General features: G+C 35.7%; 1 protein-coding gene across 2 annotated transcripts in view; it reads right to left on the reverse strand.

Annotated features, from left to right (window-relative positions):
- nebu (nebulosa) overlaps window positions 1-22,722 on the reverse strand; it is a 132,053-nt gene that overhangs the window by 18,870 nt on the left and 90,461 nt on the right. Inside the window, exon 1 of one of the 2 annotated variants that reach the window (XM_067786311.1) lies at window positions 9,456-11,794. The exons of the other annotated variant lie outside the window; for it this stretch is intronic. Coding sequence (XP_067642412.1) covers window positions 9,456-9,566 — 111 coding nt within the window. The 5' untranslated portion in view covers window positions 9,567-11,794. Of the gene's footprint in view, window positions 1-9,455; window positions 11,795-22,722 lie in introns of those variants that run through there. 2 annotated transcript variants of the gene reach the window in all.

Below are 22,722 nucleotides of genomic sequence, written 5' to 3' on the forward strand. Positions count from 1 at the left end.
TGCAGTTTTTTAATTTTCTTTTTTCTTTGATTAAAAACAAAAATGCGTTACGATAATAAACAAACTATTGTTAATAAAACTTAACCCTTTCGCGCCTACTGAAATAATAGTCCCACCTTCTCTCAAAATATTTAATTTATTTATGAAAACTTCGGTCTTAACTGCCCAGTGCGAGTTTTTTGTTTCATTAATAATCCGCCGAACCGTATGTGATCTGCTATGTCTTATTTTGTCCTACAAATAATAAAAAAATAAAAAGCGAATCTATTTAGTTGTTATTGTTAAACATGCAATTGTGAAAGATATTTACCGATTACGCAGGGAATTTACCTAATTCCAGTAGAAAATATTAAATGCGACCGCACGATTTGGGAGACAAAGTAAGAAGGGCGTTTTATTACCGGAAATGAACAGAGCCTTTTTGACAGTTTAATATTACATGGTTTTCATTACATTAATGACATTTCAATTTAACTTAACCTTCCAATACTCTCCCTAAATTGAAATTCATATACATACATAGATTAATTCGAAATTATATTCTTATTTATGTACATACATATGTATATATAAATGTATATATATTACGCTTCCAAACAGCTTCCTACTCAAAAGACTTATCAATTTATTTTGTTTTAATTTAAAAATATAATTTAGCTTAAATGGCTTAATGCCACAAAAGTTTTATTCAAGACCAAAAATTTTAAAAAAGGATTCCAGTTTTTGTCGCGATGTTGCTTTTGTCAATACATCTGCTGGCATCTCGTTCGTCTTTAAATAGATCAGTTTGACTACCTTTTGTATGACTTGCTGGTGATTAAATTTGACCTTTACGTCAATATGTTTTGTTCGCGATGAATATGTGTTATTACAAGCAAATTGTATTGCGCCTTGATTGTCGCAATGAAGGTAAATCGTCTTTGAAGAATTTGGAAATATTTCCCTCTCCAGTTGATGTAATGCCATCTTAATAGACGATATGTGTGAAAACGTGACCTCGAGTTCCGGCAATCAAATGATTGAAAAAAATATATTTTGCGAATACGTGGAATTCACTTCGATTTAATTAATTTTAAACTAGATTAGGCTGCGGATGGCCCATAACCTGAAATATATTTACCGATTACGCAGGGAATTTTCCTAATTCCAGTAGAAAATATTAAATGCGACCGCACGATTTGGGAGACAAAGTAAGAAGGGCGTTTTATTACCGGAAATGAACAGAGCCTTTTTGACAGTTTCATATTACATGGTTTTCATTACATTAATGACATTTCAATTTAACTTAACCTTCCAATAAATTGGGATAATATGTCCCATTATAATGAAAGGACTTCCTCGTTTTTAAAATATTCCGAATATATTTTTACAGCTATTAATCTCACATTTTAAAAATAGTTGTCAAAGAAATTTAGGAAACTGGAGATAAAACTGCGGCGCAAAATGTTCAATGCCACTGAGCTTGACTCTGAACCCACGATCTGGAACAACTTTGGTAAGTCGACAAAAAATAGCAATATTTCTAATTTTGTATAAAATATAGCAACAGATTGAGTTAAACTAAAATTATTTTTTTACAGCTGAAAACTGGGCCCAAATTACGTGTTACGATCCGTGATCGAAACTAAGTTTGTAAATCTCAATAGCTCTGAAATGGTAGACCGTATTAATGGCATATTTGAACTAGCAACAAATAGTACTCGTTAGATCCATAACTTATTATAATTTTTAGAAAAAGTTTGACAGTTGCATAGTTACAGCTTGAGTGAAAATGGTTTGCAGTCACTGATCGTAACACGTAGTACGGGCCCTGATTTCCGAATTTATGAAGACGATTAAATATTTTGTTACCTAGCGTGGCACTCGATTTCAACGCCGACTTCATACCTTCTTATACATAAAACATTTACTTAAATCAAAAAAATCTTATGCAATGTGTAAAAGATTAAAATATGCAAAAGAAGGCAATTGGGAAAAACTTTACAACGCCTAAGGCATGACGTAGCTGAATGAGTTTGTAACCATTTCAACTATCGTAGGAGTGCGGGATCGACTCCCACTCCCAGGAGAAAATACTTTGAAGAGATTTACAAGGAATATTCGAAACAGCTGTCGCCTTGTCCGTCCTAATGTCACGTTGTTTAAATTTTTCCCAAATTATTAAATAAAGCAAAAAAATCTTAATTTCCAATAACTTTACTTCACTAGAATAAAACCACCCTCATTTTCCCTAATTTTAACATTTAAATTTTATCAGTTCTAGCAAATTTTCTTTCATTGTAGGTACCCTGCAGCGAATAGCACTATTTTCGAAATAGCATAGAACTATTCCATTAACGAGACGCTGCTAGTTCTAATTCCGTCCCATCGCAGTGCATTCATCTAACACTTTAAACATTGTTATGTCTTAAGAAATGGCAATTGCCTCTCTTTCACGACCATTTGAATGCGTTCTTAACTGGTTCAGTCGTAGGTGCATTCCATAGCACAGCAAGTGTGGTTACCAACAGGCTCGGTTTGCACACATTTAGCACCAGTTCGGTGGTAGTCATTATACCTGTAGTGCGAAACTGCCACTTTGCGTGTGTTCCATTTCTTCTGCATGGTATGTGCTCGATATCAGCATACTGAAAAAGTTTTAAAGAGTCATGCCATTTATTTGCCCAAAAATTTCTTATCATTACTCATCCAATTTAATTACTTGACATGGTGATTGAACATTAATTTGTAAATTGTTAGCAACAAAAGAAAATTTCTCTTGAAATTATTTAATAAAAAAAATTAGTACACACAGCCATACATACTTATACAAATAAAAAAAATAAATGTAAGGCGCGGTAACCTCCGAAGAGATCTAAGGCCGAACTTCTCTTCCAATTTGCGTCGTGCTCCTCTTGATTTTCCCTACAAATTGGCCGGACGGGACCTACATGTTTTATGCCGACTCCGAACGGCATCTGCAAGGCAAATGAGTTTTCACTGAGAGCTTTTCATGGCAGAAATACACTCGGAGTGCTTGCCAAACACTGCCAAGGGGCGACCCCGCTTAGAAAAATTTTCTTCTAATTGAAACACTTTATTTCTAAAATTTTGATGTTGCTTTCCCCGGTGTGTGAACCCAGGGCATTCGCTGGGGTAGGCGGAGCACGCTACCATCACACCACGGTGGCCGCACCTAATCACTAAGCTGTTACTAAATAAATGCACAACAACAATAAAGCAGCCACTCTTATGTAGAAGGCGACGAAGAGATATCTCATCTCACACGTACAAATATGTAGTCATCAGCCGAAGTAGTTACTCACACATACACACGCATATGGATACGAGCTGCAAATATACATGTATGTAGCTGGTAACCAAGCATGAAGTTCGCGAAATTACTAGACCTTCGGAGAAATGGGTGAACGAGGAAACCGAGAGTATAAAAGCAGCGGAAGCTGAGTAATAAGTAATCAGTTTTGATTTAAGCAAGCTATTGGTTGTGAAGTATAATTATGAAGTACTACACCCAAACTAATCTAAATAAAGAACAGTTTGTAACACTGTATATTGGAGTGATTTATTCAACAGTTTAGCGATTCGAACGTTAGCAGAAGGTTTCAAATAAGCGGACTTTCCCAAAATTCGTTACAATATTAATTATTTTGCCAACTCTCACCCACAGATTGCACTGATTGGAGAATTACCGCCAGGGAGGCACGCAACTTGCCTGGTGAGATCTTTTTTAAATATGAAACAAGTTTGCTGATTCTCTAACAAAGTTAATCTGCCAGATTAGAAGCTGACATACAAAACACAACCTTAACACATCGAACATCCATCTTGTTTTGGTCCTACCTTAATACTGCAAATTTCCTTAGCCATCGTTGGATAACGTTAATATTGATGAACGAACCTGGCGCCAGAGCAGGTTAAATGCCATTAAAACTATTGTTTTTGGGCACTGCTATGAACTGCCATAGCAATTTGAACTTTTCAAAAAATACATGGAATATCAATAGTGCTTTGACTCTTTCCCTATAAAGCAAGTTTCTTAGGCATCTTTATATTGCTTCAATAAAAATTTAAGAAGCAGATAAATACCATCTAACATTAAAATCAATTGTCTTTGAGTTCTGCTATGAACTGCGAAAGACATTATAAAATATTGGAAACTTAAAGTTGAATTTTATGATGTGTCTCCCTATTAAATCACCTATATCCCAGTGCACTATATTCTTTTTATACAGAAAATACTATCAGATTTAGAAATGTTTAGGCCCAAACGAGGAAAGGAAGGTTAGGTTGAACTGGCCGGCCAATAAAGACCTCACAAAGACTGAATGTGTCCATAGTGTTACCAGATTTGTTTGGCGACCAAACGGAAGAACTCCAATCAGCTGACAGGACATATATTATAGAATAACTCCGTCGTTGGCAAATACTAGCAGTTTTCTAGGACCCAGCTTAATTGCTGTCTCGAGATCTGGCAACTCTGCCGCCCCTAATAGCTGGAGCCTTGACCTGGCGAGCGCAGGACATGAACACAGAACGTGTTCAACCGTTTCTTCCTGCAGCTCACACCTCCTGCACTTGCTGTTACTGACGCCAGAAGACAGTGTCCAGTCAGTATGCTCATCGTGAGCCTTAAGCCTTTATTCTTAAAGGAAGGGAAGGATAATCTCACGCGAAATGTGGATTTAAAATACTTTCGGCGGCTATCTCATAGCTAAAAATTGTTGATCTGCCAGTATCTGCCATCATGAAACCTTTGAAGTTTACCATTAACGATGAACTATTAACCATTGTCTTGCGATTCATGTTGCTACAAGATTGCTTATCTATTAAGATCTTGAAAAGTGGGAAAAACAGTGCTTGAAATTAGTGGTAAAATTCCATGCTACCAGTTGGGCGTTTGCTTCATTGCATCTCAAATGTAATCTTCCATTAAAGTAATCAGCTATTCGCATACATATTTAAAGGTTATCATCGAGTTCGTGATATGACTACAGACCATGTTGTCGTAGTTCAACCAAAAGTGTGCATAAGAAAACGAAACCAGTTCGAAAATAATTGAAGACCAGCAACACCGGTATGTTGCTATAAGCTAATGAAAGACCTCAACCAAGGCGTAGGCATGTATTTCTGTATGTATCTGTTTATGGAGGCGGTGATTGAGAGTCAACTATTTACTACTTATCGTAAAGACGGGAATAAAACAAAAAAAAAGTAACGAAGTGTTCTTTTGCATCTTACAGCGCGAGTTCTATCCCCACAAGTAAACATGAATGTATGGAACATTTTTTGTATGTATGTAAACATGTCGCCAATATAAAGCACGTATTTGTTTGACCAGACAAAGCTTAAGTGTATGGGCAATAGCAGGGGCGTACTCCCAATTGGACCTCTGGATAATGTGCCAAATGTGAATTGGCTTTCGCAGATGCACTGTTTAACATAGAAGGAACTGAACTTTTGAGGAGTGCCAATCAATGGCTCTTTCTATATCACATCCTGACAGGTCTGACTCTTAGTCTCTCAAATAAGATCAAATGTTTTCGACTAAGAGTCTTGGCACGATTTAATTATGCCGATATCAAGAAAAAGTTCCAATACAAGCACACCAAAGAAAGCGCATTTCGGGGTTTTTGGTAAGGAAAATTCTTTTAAAAAGCCATTGTTTTACATTGTGAGCATATCGACGAAAATCGTGCTAGAGGGACGCAAAAGAGTTTTATATAATGCGGATGACGAAAAATCCTGTGTGAGGCTAATTGACTTCATGATCAATTGCAAACGTAGCTGAAGAGTTCAAAATCTTCGTAATATCAAATGTCTAAATAGCGACTGGCTCTAAGACTTTGTTACAACCTAGATATGCACCACGCTACTGTTAAGCTGTTCGTGAAAAGTTGTCACTCGACTCTCGCGCTTACTCTCTGAGCGTGATAACGGCGTACATGTATCCCACTATGTGTGTTGCTGAGGAAAATATAGGATATCAATTAACTCGGAAGAAGAACTGTAACGATGGGTCCCTGCAGGAGCAATAATGATCATTTCGTAACTGGCTTACCAATCACGCTGACGTTATATTTTTCTCATTATTGATAAATATCGAAGGAAAAGAATAACCCGATATCCAGGAAACCATGTATACCCTGTGTAACTCTATGGCTGATCTATGCGTATGCCGCCTTTCAACCCTCAACCACTACAACCAAAATAGCACTTTACCCCAATCAGAAGCAGATAGCTGAGAGAAGTAAATAAGCAACTAACCGAGATGGCTATACCTTGGGAGATATAGGCGAACGATACAAGTGAGAGTATAAAAGCAGCGCAGTCTAAGGAAGATTTACTCAGCTTGATTTTAACACGCTTGAAATTCCATTCAAAGAAGAGTACTCATCATGCCATTATTCTTAATTGACGATACGGTTAAAATGTTATTCCTATCGAAACCCGAATTTGGTAGAAGGGGAAAGAGAAAGCCCACGCTGTGTTTAGAAACACAGAAAGAAGATAACTGAACTCGTTGAACTGGAGTTATTAACGTGAATAAGTGATGGCCGTATGATGATGACGAGGTATAAAGAATGATGCGTTCAAAAGGGGGCAGCGACCCCCTTACAAACCCGCATATATACGCAAGTATAAATATGTATGCCTTACGTCTTAAAAAACTTTCCATTCGCATTGGTAGGGCTGCATGCCAAAAAGCAAAGAACAAAAAAAATGTAAATAAAACAACGCATTGAATAAAAAAAAAAACAAATATAGAGGCAACAAATAATAACAAAAACAAACAAAAAATACTATATGGCAAAAAAAAACATGGCTCTACGAAAAGTATGCGAAGCTCGTAGTTTGTGATACAAAGTTCAAGTTTTAACGCATTTGCTGATACCGATTATAAACAAACATAAAGCATACATATTTACAAGTGTATAAACGTATACACTGGCGCTAAAATTTTTTTTATAATTATAAATTTGGCATGCTGCTACCATTTAATACTCGAACTTTTATGGCTATGGGGGTCTAGTCTAGTTGCTACTCTTTGCAAAATGTGGGCTTGTCAGCAAATTTTATTAACTGTGCTAAGTAACTAAGAAAACTAGATAAACTCGCCCACCGTAGCTGTCGTACTGAACAAAATTTATTAATAGCGCAGTTAATGTCTAAACGTGTTATAATACGAGTATTATAGCGTTTTCTTTTCTGGAAAAAGTGTTACGCTTTTTGTACGCCGTGCAAGGGTTGTAAATATATTTTGTTCTATTCTAAAAAGCAGGTAACGCATTTACGCGGTATTTCGTTCTTTTGTGAAAATTGTTACCTGCTCGCAACGTAAAAGCGTTACACTTTTACCCTGCATAAAATTGCGGTGTGGCAGTGCAACTCTGCTAAACAGCTGATCGTGATAATTTATTTTCGTAACTTCACAAATTTTTAGCGAAGAAATTTTAAATGAAGCAAATAATTGCTAATGAATTTTTATTATCATTGACAGCGCGTTTGAGCAAATCAGCGAATACACACGGGTAGCCATTTATGTTCTTTGCATGCACTATAAATGTTGAAAATTTTTGGGTCAGGCAGTGTTTGGCAAGCGCTCCGAGTATATTTCTGCCATGAAAAGCTCTCAGTGAAAACTCATATGCCTTGCAGATGCCGTTCGGAGTCGGCATAAAACATGTAGGTCCCGTCCGGCAAATTTGTAGGGAAAATCAAGAGGGGCACGACGCAAATTGGAAGAGAAGCTCGGCCTTAGATCTCTTCGGAGGTTATCGCGCCTTACATACATTTTTTTTAGGAGTAACTTTATTAAAGCTTTACCATTTCTTAGGCAACAATTTATTTCAGAAAAGAAAACGCTATTAGTTACACTGTGCTGGCGAAATTTTGTAGCTGTAGTTAATGTAGTTAATTCAGAAACAAGGTTTTCAATTAGAAAATAGTTTTTCCAAGCGGGGTTATGTGCAAATCTTAAAGAGGGAAGACTTAAGGCTCGCAATGGCCATGGTAACTGGACACTGCATTCTGTCATCACATACTTATAAGTTAGGCCTCGTCAGTAACCGCAAGTGTAGGAAGTGCGAGCTGCAGGAAGTAACGGCCGAGCACGTTCTGTGTTCGTGTCCTGCGTTTGCGAGGGCAAAACTCCAGCTACTAGGGGCGCCGGAGTTATAGATCTGAAGGCAGTAGTCAAGTTAGGTCCTGAAAAACTTATAGTATTTACGAAGAGGACGAAGTTATTGCTAATGTGGGTTTTTCCGTTTGGTCGTCAAACAAATTCTGGTAACACCATGGATAAATATAGTCTAAGCGAGGTCTCTATTGATCGGCCAGTTCAACCTTATCTAGCAGAATAATTAAAAATGGCGTGCCAACTTGAGAACTTAAAATTGTTCGAAGTTTGGAGGGTAGGTGGAAATGACGTTTTATATCAAATTGAAAACTAAAAATTTCTTACAGGTTGAAGAAATATTTTGCCGATGTTTTTGGATAATTTTTATCCCACTAAGTACTAAGTACAACGTTGTAAGGTTTATGTGTCAGATTAAAACATTTGTTGTGAACAAAATATGTGTTTATAGCCCAGAAAATTTTAGATTTCACATGAGTAAATAGCCATTAATGTAGCTTAGTGTTTTTTTTTTTGTAAAAAAATTTAGCCAAGAAAGCAAATACAACACAATAGCCCAATGTTTAGGCGATTGTGAATTCAGCAGCTTGACCGCGGTTCGAATCCCAGTGAAACCTGTTGAAATAAATAAAAACATTACGAAATTGCCTGATGATGACGTGGCAGTTTTCGAAATGGTACCATCGCAATATGCCAGTAAATGTTTCCTTCTTTTCAGTTTTTCGCAATAAAACCAAAAATAATAATTGAATAACAATTATCATTTATCGGTGTTAAGCTCATTAATTCTTAAAAAATCTTAAGTAAAATTGAACACACCATTAAACATACAAACATATAACTATATATAACTGAGCACGAGGAGTGGTACAATACCAATAACAAAAAGCACACCTAGTACAAGTTAATGTAGAGACAGAATGTCTCAAATTGTGCGAGAGCGTGAAAATGTGATAAAACTGAAATAAGTCAACAAAGCAAATACAACACAATAGCCCAATGTTTAGGCGATTGTTATTTCAGCAGTTTGACAGCGGTTCGATTCGCGGTGAAACCGGTTGAAATAAATAAAAACATTACGAAATTGCCTGATGACGACGTGGCGGTTTTCGAAATGGTACCAACGCAATATGCCAGTAAATGTTTCCTTCTTTTCAGTTTTTCCCAATAAAACAAAGCACTTAATTGAATAACAATTAGATATCATTTATCGGTGTTAAGCTCATTAGTTCTTAAGAAAAATTAAAAAAATATATTTGTAATAAAAATTTATCTCTATATAATATATAATGTATTATGAATTTGTTTCAAATTTTCATACCGCTTTACTCGAGCCATATTTTTCACCAGTTTCAGTTGTCTCCAGCAGGCGAGCGCTCTCCTCCTTGCCAACAACTTTTGTGGTAGCATTTTCTGTAGAAGCTGTGGACATTTTTGTTAATTTGTTAGTTGACTTTAATGTAGTTTTATTTGCACTACTAGTATTTTTTTTTTTTTTTTTTTTTTTAGATTTTAGTAATTCAAAAACAATTTAGCATAAATTGCTGTAATTTCAAGTTGAAACTCTCTTGTTGATTTAAAAGGTCGTTATATAAAAAAAATATTATTAACTTTTCAAATATCTTCTTTTTTTTCTTTTTTACAAATTTATGGTGTGGAATCTTTTTAATACTTTTTTATTACTTTTCAATTAGTTACTATTGTCTATAACGTTATTAGGTTTTGATGAGCTAATTTCTTATAAGTTTGTGATATGCCTGTTTTCTTTATAGAAAAATTGCTGATTCTTGCTTTTTTACATATTTTTATTCTTTCTTTTTATTCTTTAGTCAACTCTTATATAAATTTGTTTCTGCTCTTCAATTGTTTGCCCTTCGTATGTTATTGTCAATGTTGTTGTAACTTGAAAATATTATATTGTTGTAACTTGAAAATCTATAAAAATGAATGCACTTCTACCGTGTTGGCTTGACGTCTATCGTCCAACTATTAAATGCATATACTACGCCTTGTTGAAACCACTCTATACTTTCGGTGTTGCTCAGTACTTTATTCGTTTTTCGGCTCTGATATGATTTTATGGCGCAATTTCAACAGTTATGTTTGTATTTGTTTGTTCTGTGAATTTTCTCACATTTTATGTTTGTAGTTGGTTTTTCTTCTGTATATCCTTAACACCACCCACAATTTGGCATAGAACAATTTTAACACATGCTCTATAAGACCATGACATTGACGTTGCTTCCGTATGATAGTTATTTACTTTTAGTTTTATTTTTTATTCATATTTTTATTATCTTTATTGTTATTGCTGTTTGTTGTCCTTGTTAAGGATTGAATATAATATTTGTGTATATGTTTGAAATCTAACGATTATTTGTTATTGTGTACTCAATTTAAAGAAGGAATTCTCAAGTTAAACTTTTTTTAGTTTTGTGATATAAACTTTTACTAAAAAACAATTTTTTTTTTAATTTTAACTTAAAATTACTCTTGCGCAAAAAATAGCGAAATATTTGGCAATTATTCAAGATCCTTGCTCGACAAGTTTCTAATGCAACTGCTGCTGTGTTCTAACATTCGTTACCCCTAACATTCAATGTGTACATGTGTGTATGTGTGCATGTGCGTATGCGCGCTGCCCACTACATCCGGTATAGATACTTTTTGCTTTGTGCTATTTATATTGTTTTCTATTACACTTTTTCACTTCCTGTTACACTTTGCTTTTTATTTGATTTACACAATGTATGGTGAGATTTGTTCACTTCTTTCATCAAATTTTTAAAAAAAATTTTGCTATTTTTTAATTCACTTCAAAACGCGCTAAATTTGCATAAAAATGCTTCTACTTCACGCGAATGCTTGCAAGTAAATGCCACAAGATTTGTCTCTCGCATGAAATATAAAAACTTTTTGTACAACAAATTTGCGTATGATGGTAGTAGTGTTGCCAGTACTGTTGGTATTGGTGTAAGTAGCTTGTCGACATTGTGGCAAAAGCTTGCTCGCACTCACTTTTCTAGAAACCAAAAATTTCGTTGTTATTTATATTTATAATTTTTCTTTTTAGGTATTGGTGTCATTGCGTCTGGTGGCATATACTTGTTTTGTTAGTGTAGAATTACAACTTTTACATTTGTATACCCAGTTGCGCTTAGCGCAATGAGTTAAAAGTCTTAACGTTTTCAATTGGTACCAAATTGTATATGGCTGATATCATCTACTACTTACAGTGTTGCTGATTTTGGGTAGTACTTTGGTAATAACTAACTTTTTCAATCTCCATTAAGTTCGATCCCGAATGGAGCATTCTTAACCGTCTCCACTAGGGACCAAACTTTATATATATGATATTTGTGACCTAGATATTACCCATTATTTGGGTCCCTGCAAACTGTTATTCCTTTTATAATGAAAGTCCTTCAGTCAAAACTGTTTGCAGATTTTTAATTTCTTCGTCCAAAAGAAATTATCAAATCCAGACTTTTATTTTATAAGTCCGAAAATAAAAGCTAAATACGGGCTTGCATTTTTTACTCGTCAAAGCATAAGTATAGTACTATGAGAGTTAGTTATAGTTTTTCGATGACGAATTTCTAGTATTAGTAACAAAAATTTGAAAGTGTCTTTGACATTTTTGCAACTTTTACCTAGTTTTGCTTAAGCAATATGTAATAAATTTAATACAAACTAAAATTCAAGATCTTACGAAAAATTCGCGAAAATTCGAATTTGAAGCACCATAAATCAGTAAGTTTTAAAATTTTTCCTAAGAATTTTAAAAATTTTTCTGAGCACGTAGAATTGTAGATCATTCGTTTTTAGTAACTATAATAAAGTGTTAACCTTAATCACCTAACATTAATCTTAACTAACATTGAAGTGCCTTATGGACGCCAGCGAGGCTCCACAATTCCGCACGGTATCCGCCCTTATCACGTTAGATTCTAATGGCTGTCAAAAAAGATTTTTACATTGGCGTCTGAGCCCTACTATCCGGGAGCAGTATGGCTGGTCTCTCTATGAAATATTCGAATGACTGTTTTGCACATGTTACGGATGATATGCGGTGACAATCCCCACTTCCTCCTGAAAGCCCTTATGCAGGCGTAGTTTTTATACTCAGTTGAGCGGAGCTCACAGAGTATATTAACTTTGATTGGATAACGGTTGGTTGTACAGGTATAAAGGAATCGAGATAGATATAGACTTCCATATATCAAAATCATCAGTATCGAAAAAAAATTGATTGAGCCATGTCCGTCCGTCCGTCCGTCCTTCCGTCCGTCCGTCTGTCCGTTAACACGATAACTTGAGTAAATTTTGAGGTATCTTGATGAAATTTGGTATGTAGGTTCCTGAGCGCTCACCTCAGATCGCTATTTAAAATGAGCGATATCGGACTATAACCACGCCCACTTTTTCGATATCGAAAATTTCGAAAAACCGAAAAAATGCGATAATTTATTGTCAAAGACGGATAAAGCGATGAAACTTGGTAGGTGGGTTTAACTTATGACGCAGAATAGAAAAGTAGTAAGTTTTTGGACAATGGGCGTGGCACCGCCCACTTTTAAAAGAAGGTAATTTAAAAGTTTTGCAAGCTGTAATTTGGCAGTGGTTGAAGATATCATGATAAAATTTGGCAGGAACTTTACTACTATTACTATATATGTGTTAAATAAAAATGAGCAAAATCGGATAAAGAACACGCCCACTTTTAAAAAAAAATTTTTTTAAAAGTCAAATTTTAACAAAAAATTTAATATCTTTACTGTATATAAGTAAATTATGTCAACATTCAACTCCAGTAATGATGTGGTGCAACAAAATACAAAAATAAAATAAAATTTCAAAATGGGCGTGGCTTCGCCCTTTTTCATTTAGTTTATCTAGAATACTTTTAATGCCATAAGTCGAACAAAAACTTACCAATCCTCCTGAAATTTGGTAGGGGAATAGATTCTGCGACGTTAACTGTTTTCTGTGAAAATGGGCGAAATGGGTTCAAGCCACGCCCAGTTTTTAAACACAGTCCACCGTCTGTCCTTCCTCTCGGCCGTTAACACGATAACTTGAGCAAAAACCGATATATCTTTACTAAACTTAGTCCACGTACTTATCTGAACTCACTTTATGTTGGTATAAAAAATGGCCGAAATCCGACTATAACCACGCCCAGTTTTTCGATATCAAAAATTACGAAAAATGAAAAAAATGCCATAATTCTATACCAAATACGAAAAAAAGGATAAAACATGGTAATTTGATTGGTTTATTGACGCAAAATATAACTTTAGAAAAAACTTTGTATAATGGGTGTGACACTTACCATATTAAGTAGAAGAAAATGAAAAAGTTCTTCAGGGCGAAATCAACAGCCCTTGGAATCTTGGCAGGAATACTGTTCGTGATATTGCATATATAAATAAATTAGCAGTACCCGACAGATGATTTTCTGGATCACCCTGGTCCACATTTTGGTCGATATCGCGAAAACGCCTTCACATATACATCTAAGGGCCACTCGCTTTTAAAACCCTCATTAATACCTTTAATTTGATACCCATATCGCACAAACACATTATAGAGTCACCCTTGGTCCACCTTTGTGGCGATATCTCGAAAAGGCGTCCACCTATACACCGAAGGCCCACTCGCTTTTAAAATTTTCATCAACACCTTTCATTTGATTCCCATATCGTACAAACACATTCTAGAGTCACCTCCGGTCCACCTTTATGACGATATCTGGAACCGGCGTCCACCTATGGAACTAAGGATCACTCCCTTTTAAAATACTCATTACCACCTTTCATTTGATACCCATATCGTACAAACATATTCTAGAGTCACCCCTGGTCCACCTTTATGGCGATATCTCGAAAAGGCGTTCACCTATAGAATTAAAGCCCATTCCCTTTTAAAATACTCATTAAACCTTTCATTTGATGCCCATATCGTACAAACACATTCTAGAGTCACCCCTGTTCCACCTTTATGGCGATATCTCGAAAAGGCGTTCACCTATAGAACTAAGGCCCATTCCCTTTTAAAATACTCATTAACACCTTTCATTTGATACCGATATCGTACAAGCACATTCTAGAGTCACCCCTGGCCTACCTTTATGGCGATATCTCGAAAAGGCGTCCACCTATAGAACTAAGGATCACTCCCTTTTAAAATACTCATTACCACCTTTCATTTGATACCCATATCGTGCAAACACATTCTAGAGTCACCCATGGCCCACCTTAATGGCGATATCTCGAAAAGGCGTCCACCTATAGACCTAAGGCCCACTCCCTCTTAAAATGCTCAGTAACACATTTCATTTGATTCCCATATCGTACAAACACATTCTAGAGTCACCCCTGGCCCACCTTTATGGCGACATCTCGAAAACGCCTTCACATATACAACTAAGGCAGACACATTTTTAAAATACTCATTAACACCTTTCATTTGATACCTATATCGTACAAACAAATTCTAGAGTTAGCCCTGGTCCACCTTTATGGCGATATCCCTAAATGGCGTCCATCCATAGAACTATGGCCTACTCTGTCTTAAAATACTCTTTAATACCTTCCATTTGATACACATGTCATACAACCACATTCTAGGGATACCCTAGGTTTATTTTCCTACATGGTGATTTTCCCTTATTTTGTCTCCATAGCTCTCAACTGAGTATGTAATGTTCGGTTACACCTGAACTTAGCCTTCCTTACTTGTTTTATTTGGGTTCAGAAGAGAGATTTGACGCTGTGCTTTGCGCTGAGGCAGTGTCTTAACCAATAATTTCTACTGAGGTGCGATTATTTCTAGTTGGAAACAGCTAGGTATAAAAATTAACCTTTTTTTCAAATGAAGCGTGTGAAGTTCCAATGTATTTATTTATGAATAGTCAGAATCCACAACTGGGTATATAATTCCGAATTCCATCAGCACTTTTGTTGTTATTTTCATCAACTTAACTAGCAAGCTCGTGACATTGCGTTGGTTGAGTAGAGTGTGCTTCCTTCATTTAAGTATCTCTCAGCAAAATTTGCCTAGCGTCATACACACAAGCCCCCTCTTTCAACAAGTTTACTTGTATTATACGAATTCTATGTGCATATATGAATAGATATACATATATGCATAGGGGTACACACCTCCAAACGACGGCTGCAAATTTTCAACTGACAAGTCATTCACCAACATACAATCGATTAATATAGACAACGGAGAGGAGTGGAGAGTCATGATTGTAGCAAAGCACAACTGTTAAAATAAATATGTGGAATCTAGAACGAAGGAGTAGGTGAGGTGGGTGGTGGGTAGCTGTTTAAGCTGTTTTGTTCGTTTTGATTTTGTTTAAATCATGGCTTAACTATATGGTTGGCTCATCTCATCAGCTCAATTTATTTTTTTCATTTCACTGTAGTAGGGATTGTCAAAGGGAGATGGCAAACTCAAAATGAAATCAACACATTGACAACATTTTTTACAACACACACAAAAACTGCTAAGTTTTATGTTTTCATTCCATTCCATTCGCCTAACACCAACCCGCAGATTTTGACAATCTGAACAAAGGCATGTTGTTGCTGTAGAGATAAGCCAACCAACCATATAGTTGAGCCATGGTTTAAATAACCAAAAAACAGTACTTTTTATTTTTAATTTTTTGTATATTTTGAATTTTTTTTATCTTTATTGCTTGTTTCAGAAACAAATTGAAACAACCCAATGCCCCCACTTTAAAGAAGACGTTCTCATTATCTTACTTATATGTGCATATGAACTTCACTCTCATTTAAATAGTTCGTGCCCCTCTCATTTGTTGCTTTAATTTGTTTTTATAATTCATTTTTACGTGTGTTACATGCAACGTCTACGTCACGGTTTATATACAAATATATGCAGCTGTAGGTATTTCACCACTGACGCCCACACTTTTATAAAAATACGCGATGGAAAAAGGTGTTTTTGGATTTTAGTCAATTACGTAATGAATCGATTTTTGACGTAATTGGTTTGAAAAACACCGTCACATCACTATTGATACTTAACTTTAAATGTCATGAACTATTAGGACGGTATTCATAACGTCTTTTCAACAAGCCGGATAAATCAAACATTCTAAGTAATATCGGGAAAAATTATATTGTAATTCCCAACTAAAATTTTAAATATTTCAAACTATGACGAAAACGGTCGATGTTGAAAATTCCGAGTACTTAGCATATCGGTTGACCTTTCAGCGATCCACAGGTTATTTTGGACAATGGACCAATTAACCATTCCGCGCCTCAGCAATCACTAACCGACCCCTCATTACGGACTATCCACCATTCATCATCAATCATCCACTGGTCCATTGTTCGCCAGTTATGCCATACCTTGTCTACTTTGGCACATACCCACCACTACCCATTTCACCATACACTAAGCTCCACTTATCGCTTCACAGCTGTTCTACACGTACTAGGCCTTGGACACCGATAGGTGGTATTTTCTTTCCACAATTCACCGACCGTCTAACCACAATCAACGGCTCATCATTCACCACCCGCCATTCGAGTGTTGTGACAACCAGCCAACTGCTCATAGCTCAACTGGTAATTTTCGGTATCCATCAACGAATTCACCGCTAACTCATTACAACGGCTGGTTTTGAAAATCAAATAACAAAAAGTGTGACGATGTCCTCACCCTACCTCAGCGGGTTAGGGGGTCAGAATATACCCGCGGTAGGTATGCCTGTCGTAAGAGGCGACTAAAATACCAGATTTAAGGGGCTGTGTAGCGCAACCCTTCAGGTTGCCAGCGCAATATATAGCTTCTTCAAACCCAATTGTCAACCTCACCTATCCGCGGCGAATCCTGTTTCACTAGCAGACGAGGCTCTGGCGACCCCAAGCTCCTCATGGAACTTGGGGGTGGGGAGGGGGGATGGCCTGAAGGTTTAATGTGGCCATATAAATCGTTCCCTTGATGGTCCGGCTAGCACCTTAATGGTGCTGTGTTACCGGAATGTAGCGGATCTGTATCCGGCAAATGACCATCACATTGATAACACTCCGCAAAGCCTTCGGGGTGCAACCTTATCGCTACAACAACAACAACAACATGCCCTAACTCTCATATCAGACATCTCATGGAGACGCACGTTACTCCCGCACAACTTCGATCTGGACTGCATGTTCTGTGTCTGTTGCGCCGTACTCATTTTTAATTTTTCCTATAAATTTGCGAGACGGGACTTACATGCTTTATGCCGACTCCACTAGCACGCAACTAGTACACCGCGTCGGCCCTAGATACTCTCCAACCATCAGACAGGTAACAAAGGAGGGTTCCTGCAAACCTAGGAGAGCCTAGAAGCGCATAACTTAGTATGATACAAAGTCATATAAAATTTCTGCATTTAATCAGGTATGTGATTTAAATGAATTATTACTATTATTAACAAATGTGTAAATTAGCAGCTGATAAGCTTAATGAAAGTTATAATTTTATTATGGGCGTAAAATATTTGAATGATATCCCGAAGTAAAAGCTGTCAAAGAGAACTGAAACGAAATTCGGATGAGCGCTCTATTGACGCAATGGCAATTAGAAGTGTCCCGCTTATGGAGGGACTTGACTTTGATTGCCATACTTGTATATCGATTTTATATGCGTATTGATTCTATACTATAGAAAGAAATGCTCTAGATTCAAGGTGGCCTTAATGTCAAGGTATTCACTTATACTTAAATGAAACAAATACCCTTACTTATGTAGAATTGTATGCCGTGTGAATGACATGCATATTGGGGTTGCAAAATAAAAAGGCAATTCATTTCCATGAAAATGAACCTTAATAAATCACCATAGCAAGTACCATTGAAACCATTCAAACAAAATTACTCTAAAAGACCCGACTTAAAGTTAGTTAGCAGACGAATGAAGCATCGCTCGGATCATCAAATGGTTGACAAAGGGGGACAACATTTTTTGATTTTTCATATAACTTTTAGAAATCTAGACGAAACCAGATAACACAATATTCTGAGAAAAACAAATCACGACAACTCTTAATGCGAAGAAAACACAATCCAGAAAAATTGTCTAATAACGAAACATAAGGAAGAGTAAGGACCTTGTTCTGCAAATCGAAAAAAAAATTCTCTCGTATTTTTTTTTCTCGAAATTTTACAGTTTTTAATCGCATTTCCATTCGAATCGAGTAATAGCAAAAGGCCGCAAATTATATTGCTAAATTGTTTGCCTTTTTTGTTACCCCAATGTGTTAAAACTCTACATATAGAAATATAGATATTTATTTAACTGTAGATATGTAGATGTAGATGTATAGATATTAAATCTGTCAAATAATAGTATGTCAGTAAACCTCAAATAAAATATCCAATACCCCCTTAACAAATATAGATTTATTCTTGAATTGTCGATGAGATTTCTAATTTCACATAATAAAAAAAAAAAAAACAATATAGAGTATACGACCACATATATACACATTAGAGCTCGGACTAATCGGTTAATTGAGCACAGCAGCGAATAGATCATGAAACAAAATGTGACACTGATAAATCTCTTTTGGAAGGAAACGATAACTGGAAAGAGCGTACATACGTGCTCGATCTATAGATCGCAACTAACATTATGCAAACTATAGATACTCTTTCCAGCAAGGACTGATTGGAAAGATGAGTTCACTCAGAAAATTTACATCTCAGTTTTCATGAAAGAATTTGAAATGGCTTGTGGTGTGAAAGTAGGAACTTTTGCCACATCGCTTGACACGTTCATTCAAAGGCGCCTTTTAAACTCAGCGAGTGTATTTTACTCCAAGATGTTCACAATTGGGGTTTATGAGGCACTGATGGGATTGAAACACAGTACCTCATGTTGCAATTTTCCTCCACTGCCGTGATATGGTGGTAGCGTGCGCCACCTACCACACTGAAAATCCTGGGTTCGATTCCCGGGCAAAGTAACTTCAAAAATTTAGAAACAAGTTTTTTCAGTTACATAAAAATCTTTCTAAGTGGGGTTGCCTATCGCCCCTCGACAGTGATCTGGCATTTGGCGATTTGCTATAGCACTCGAGTAGTCAAAGCAGAGCAACTATTCGATTAATCGAAGCTAGGCGACTACATTACTAAACATGCTAACGGTGTCAAACCGAATAATCGGTTAACCGGTTAGTCGTTTAATCGAAAAATTTTCCAAGACCTAATACAAGTATTACATAAATAAAATAGTAATAAAAAAGTTTTTTAGGTATCAATATTTTTTCCTATGACTTGAAGGATGAATTTTATTAACTTTGCCGGCATTGTGGTTTGCGGTTATTCCATATACACACACATATTTTTGATAAAGTTGTGATTGAGCTGCAGATTTCCATATTACGACATAATTTAATTAATAATTAAAGGGCAAAAGCTTGTTTGCAGCTTTTTATATATTTTTTGTTTTTCAAATATAGGGCTGGCAACTAGTGAAATAATAAATGTAAATAAAACTTATTTATAAGGTTTTACTTTTTATACTCAGCGTGCTTTGCACACAGAGTATATTAACTTTGATTGGATAACGGTTGGTTGTACAGGTATAAAGGAATCGACATAGATATAGACTTCCATATATCAAAATCATCAGTATCGAAAAAAAATTTGATTGAGCCATGTCCGTCCGTCCGTCTGTCCGTTAAAACGATAAGTTGACTAAATTTTGAGGTATCTTGATGAAATTTGGAATGTAGGTTCTTGGGCACTCATTTCAGATCACTATTTAAAATGAACGATATCGGACCATAACCACGCCCACTTTTTCGAAATCGAAAATTTCGAAAAACCGGAAAAGCGCGATAATTAATTACCAAAGACGGTTAAAGTGATCAAACTTGGTAGGTGGGTTGACCTTATGACGGAGAATAGAAAATTACTAAAATTTTGGACAATGGACGTGGCACGCCCACTTTTAAAAGAAGGTAATTTAAAAGTTTTGCAAGCTGTAATTTGGCAGTCGTTGAAGCTATCATGGTGAAATTTGACAGGAACGTTACTCCTATTACTATATGTATGCTAAATAAAAATTAGCAAAATCGGACGAAGAACACGCCCACTTAAAGAAAAAAAATTTTAAAGTCAAATTTTAACAAAAAATTGAATATCTTTACAGTATATAAGTAAACAAAATACAAAAATAAAAGAAAATTTCTAAATAGGCGTGGCTCCGCCCTTTTTCATTTAATTTGTCTAGAATACTTTTTATGCCATAAGTCGAACAAAAATTTACCAATCCTTGTGAAATTTTGTATGGGCATAGATTCTATGACGGTAACTGTTTTATGTGAAAATGGGCGAAATCGATTGAAGCAACGCCCAGTTTTATACACAGTCGACCGTTTGTCCTTCCGCTCGGCCGTTAATACGATAACTTGAGAAAAAATCGATATATCTTTACTAAACTTAGTTTACGAACTTATCTGAACTCACTTTTTCGTGGTATAAAAAATGGCCGAAATCCGATTATGACCACGCCCACTTTTTGGATATGGAAAATTACGAAAAATGAAAAAAATCCCATAATTCTATACCAAATATGAAAAAAGGGATGAAACATGGTAATTGGATTGGTTTATTGACGCAAATATAACTTTAGAAAAAACCTTGTATAATGGGTGTGACGATATCTCGAAAACACCTTCACATATACAACTAAGGGCCACTCCCTGTTAAAACCCTCATTAACACCTTTCATTTGATACCCATATCGTACAAACAAATTCTAAAGTCAACCCTGATCCACCTTTATGGCGATATCCGGAAATGGCGTCCACTTATAGAACAATGGCACACTCCCTTTTAAAATACTCTTTAATACCTCCTATTTGATACCCTTGTCATACAAACACATTCCAGGCTTACCCTAAGTTCATTTTCCTACATGGTTATTTTCCCTTATTTTGTCTCCAAAGCTCTCAGCTGAGTATGTAATGTTCGGTTACACCCGAACTTAGCCTTCTTTACTTGTTTCTCTTAGCAACATATCATATGATTTATGTCAGCTCTGTGATCTTTTAATAATTGTTTATATTGTACGATTTGAAAATAATTTTTTTATAACTTCATGGTGGGTTGACAAGAATGTGCATATGTATTTTTCATGAAAAAAATACGATAATCAGATAATCAGAAACCCATAAATCAGCAATAAAAATTATAAAAAGACCTTCCAAAAACACGAATAAATGGAAATTAGGTGTGTTGCATGTATGAGGACACATATTTTTAAATATTGATAAGAATTTCGTTAGAAGTTTTCTTTGGTCTCTTGTTATGTGTATTTTAAAACATATGTGTAAAAATATTAGGATGCGTAATTTTGAGAAAATTTTTTACGATCGCGGGTTCGAATCGAGCTCAAGGCCTAACAATAATTTTTTATCATTATTATTGTTATGATAAATTTTTTCTTAATTGAAAAAATTTTTAAATTAGAATAGAAGAAAGAAAAAATTTTAGACAACTGCGAAAGCTCGTTGTATAGATCCATTTCGGGAACTGCTAAATTCCTTCATCGGCAACGTTTAGGCGCCGCTGCTATAACCATTCAGCCATCACAGCGGTTTTTTGTTTGTCTTCATTAATCCTACTTCTATTCTGTTTCGTGCCAATTGATATTCACAACACTACGACATCTGTTGCAGAATGGGTGTGAAAATTGGACTTGTTTGTTGGCAATGCTGCCATAGTGTCATATTTTATTGACACTTTTTTCCCCGTGCTCTGGGATGTATTAACAATTTTTGTTGTTATATCGGCCTACTGATTTTAAGATCGCGGGTTCGAATCGAGCTCAAGGCCTAACAATAATTTTTTATCATTATTATTGTTATGATAAATTTTTTCTTAATTGAAAAAATTTTTAAATTAGAATAGAAGAAAGAAAAAATTTTTTTGTCAATATGACACTATGGCAGCATTGCCAACAAACAAGTCCAATTTTCACAGCCATTCTGCAACAGATGTCGCAGTGCTGTGAATATCAATTGGCACGAAACAGAATAGAAGTAGGATTAATGAAGACAAACAAAAAAACCGCTGTGATGGCTGAATGGTTATAGCAGCGGCGCCTAAACGTTGCCGATGAAGGAATTTAGCAGTTCCCGAAATGGATCTATACAACGAGCTTTGGCAGTTGTCTAAAATTTTTTCTTTCTTCTATTCTAATTTAAAAATTTTTTCAATTAAGAAAAAATTTATCATAACAATAATAATGATAAAAAATTATTGTTAGGCCTTGAGCTCGATTCGAACCCGCGATCTTAAAATCAGTAGGCCGATATAACAACAAAAATTGAAAATTTTTTACGATGGTTGTTTTCTTTTAGTGAATTTTATAGCAAAATTGTAAGGTTATTATAACTAAAAAAATTTTTTTATAAAAAAACAACTATAATTTAAGTTAAGTTGAATTGGCTGGCCCGTGAGGACCCCAAAAAGACTTAATGAGTCCATAGTGTTACTAGAAGTTTGCTTAACGACCAAACTGAAACCCCCTATCAGTAACTAGGA

Source organism: Eurosta solidaginis, chromosome 5, assembly GCF_040869045.1.
Source record: "Eurosta solidaginis isolate ZX-2024a chromosome 5, ASM4086904v1, whole genome shotgun sequence".
Lineage (NCBI taxonomy): Eukaryota > Metazoa > Arthropoda > Insecta > Diptera > Tephritidae > Eurosta > Eurosta solidaginis.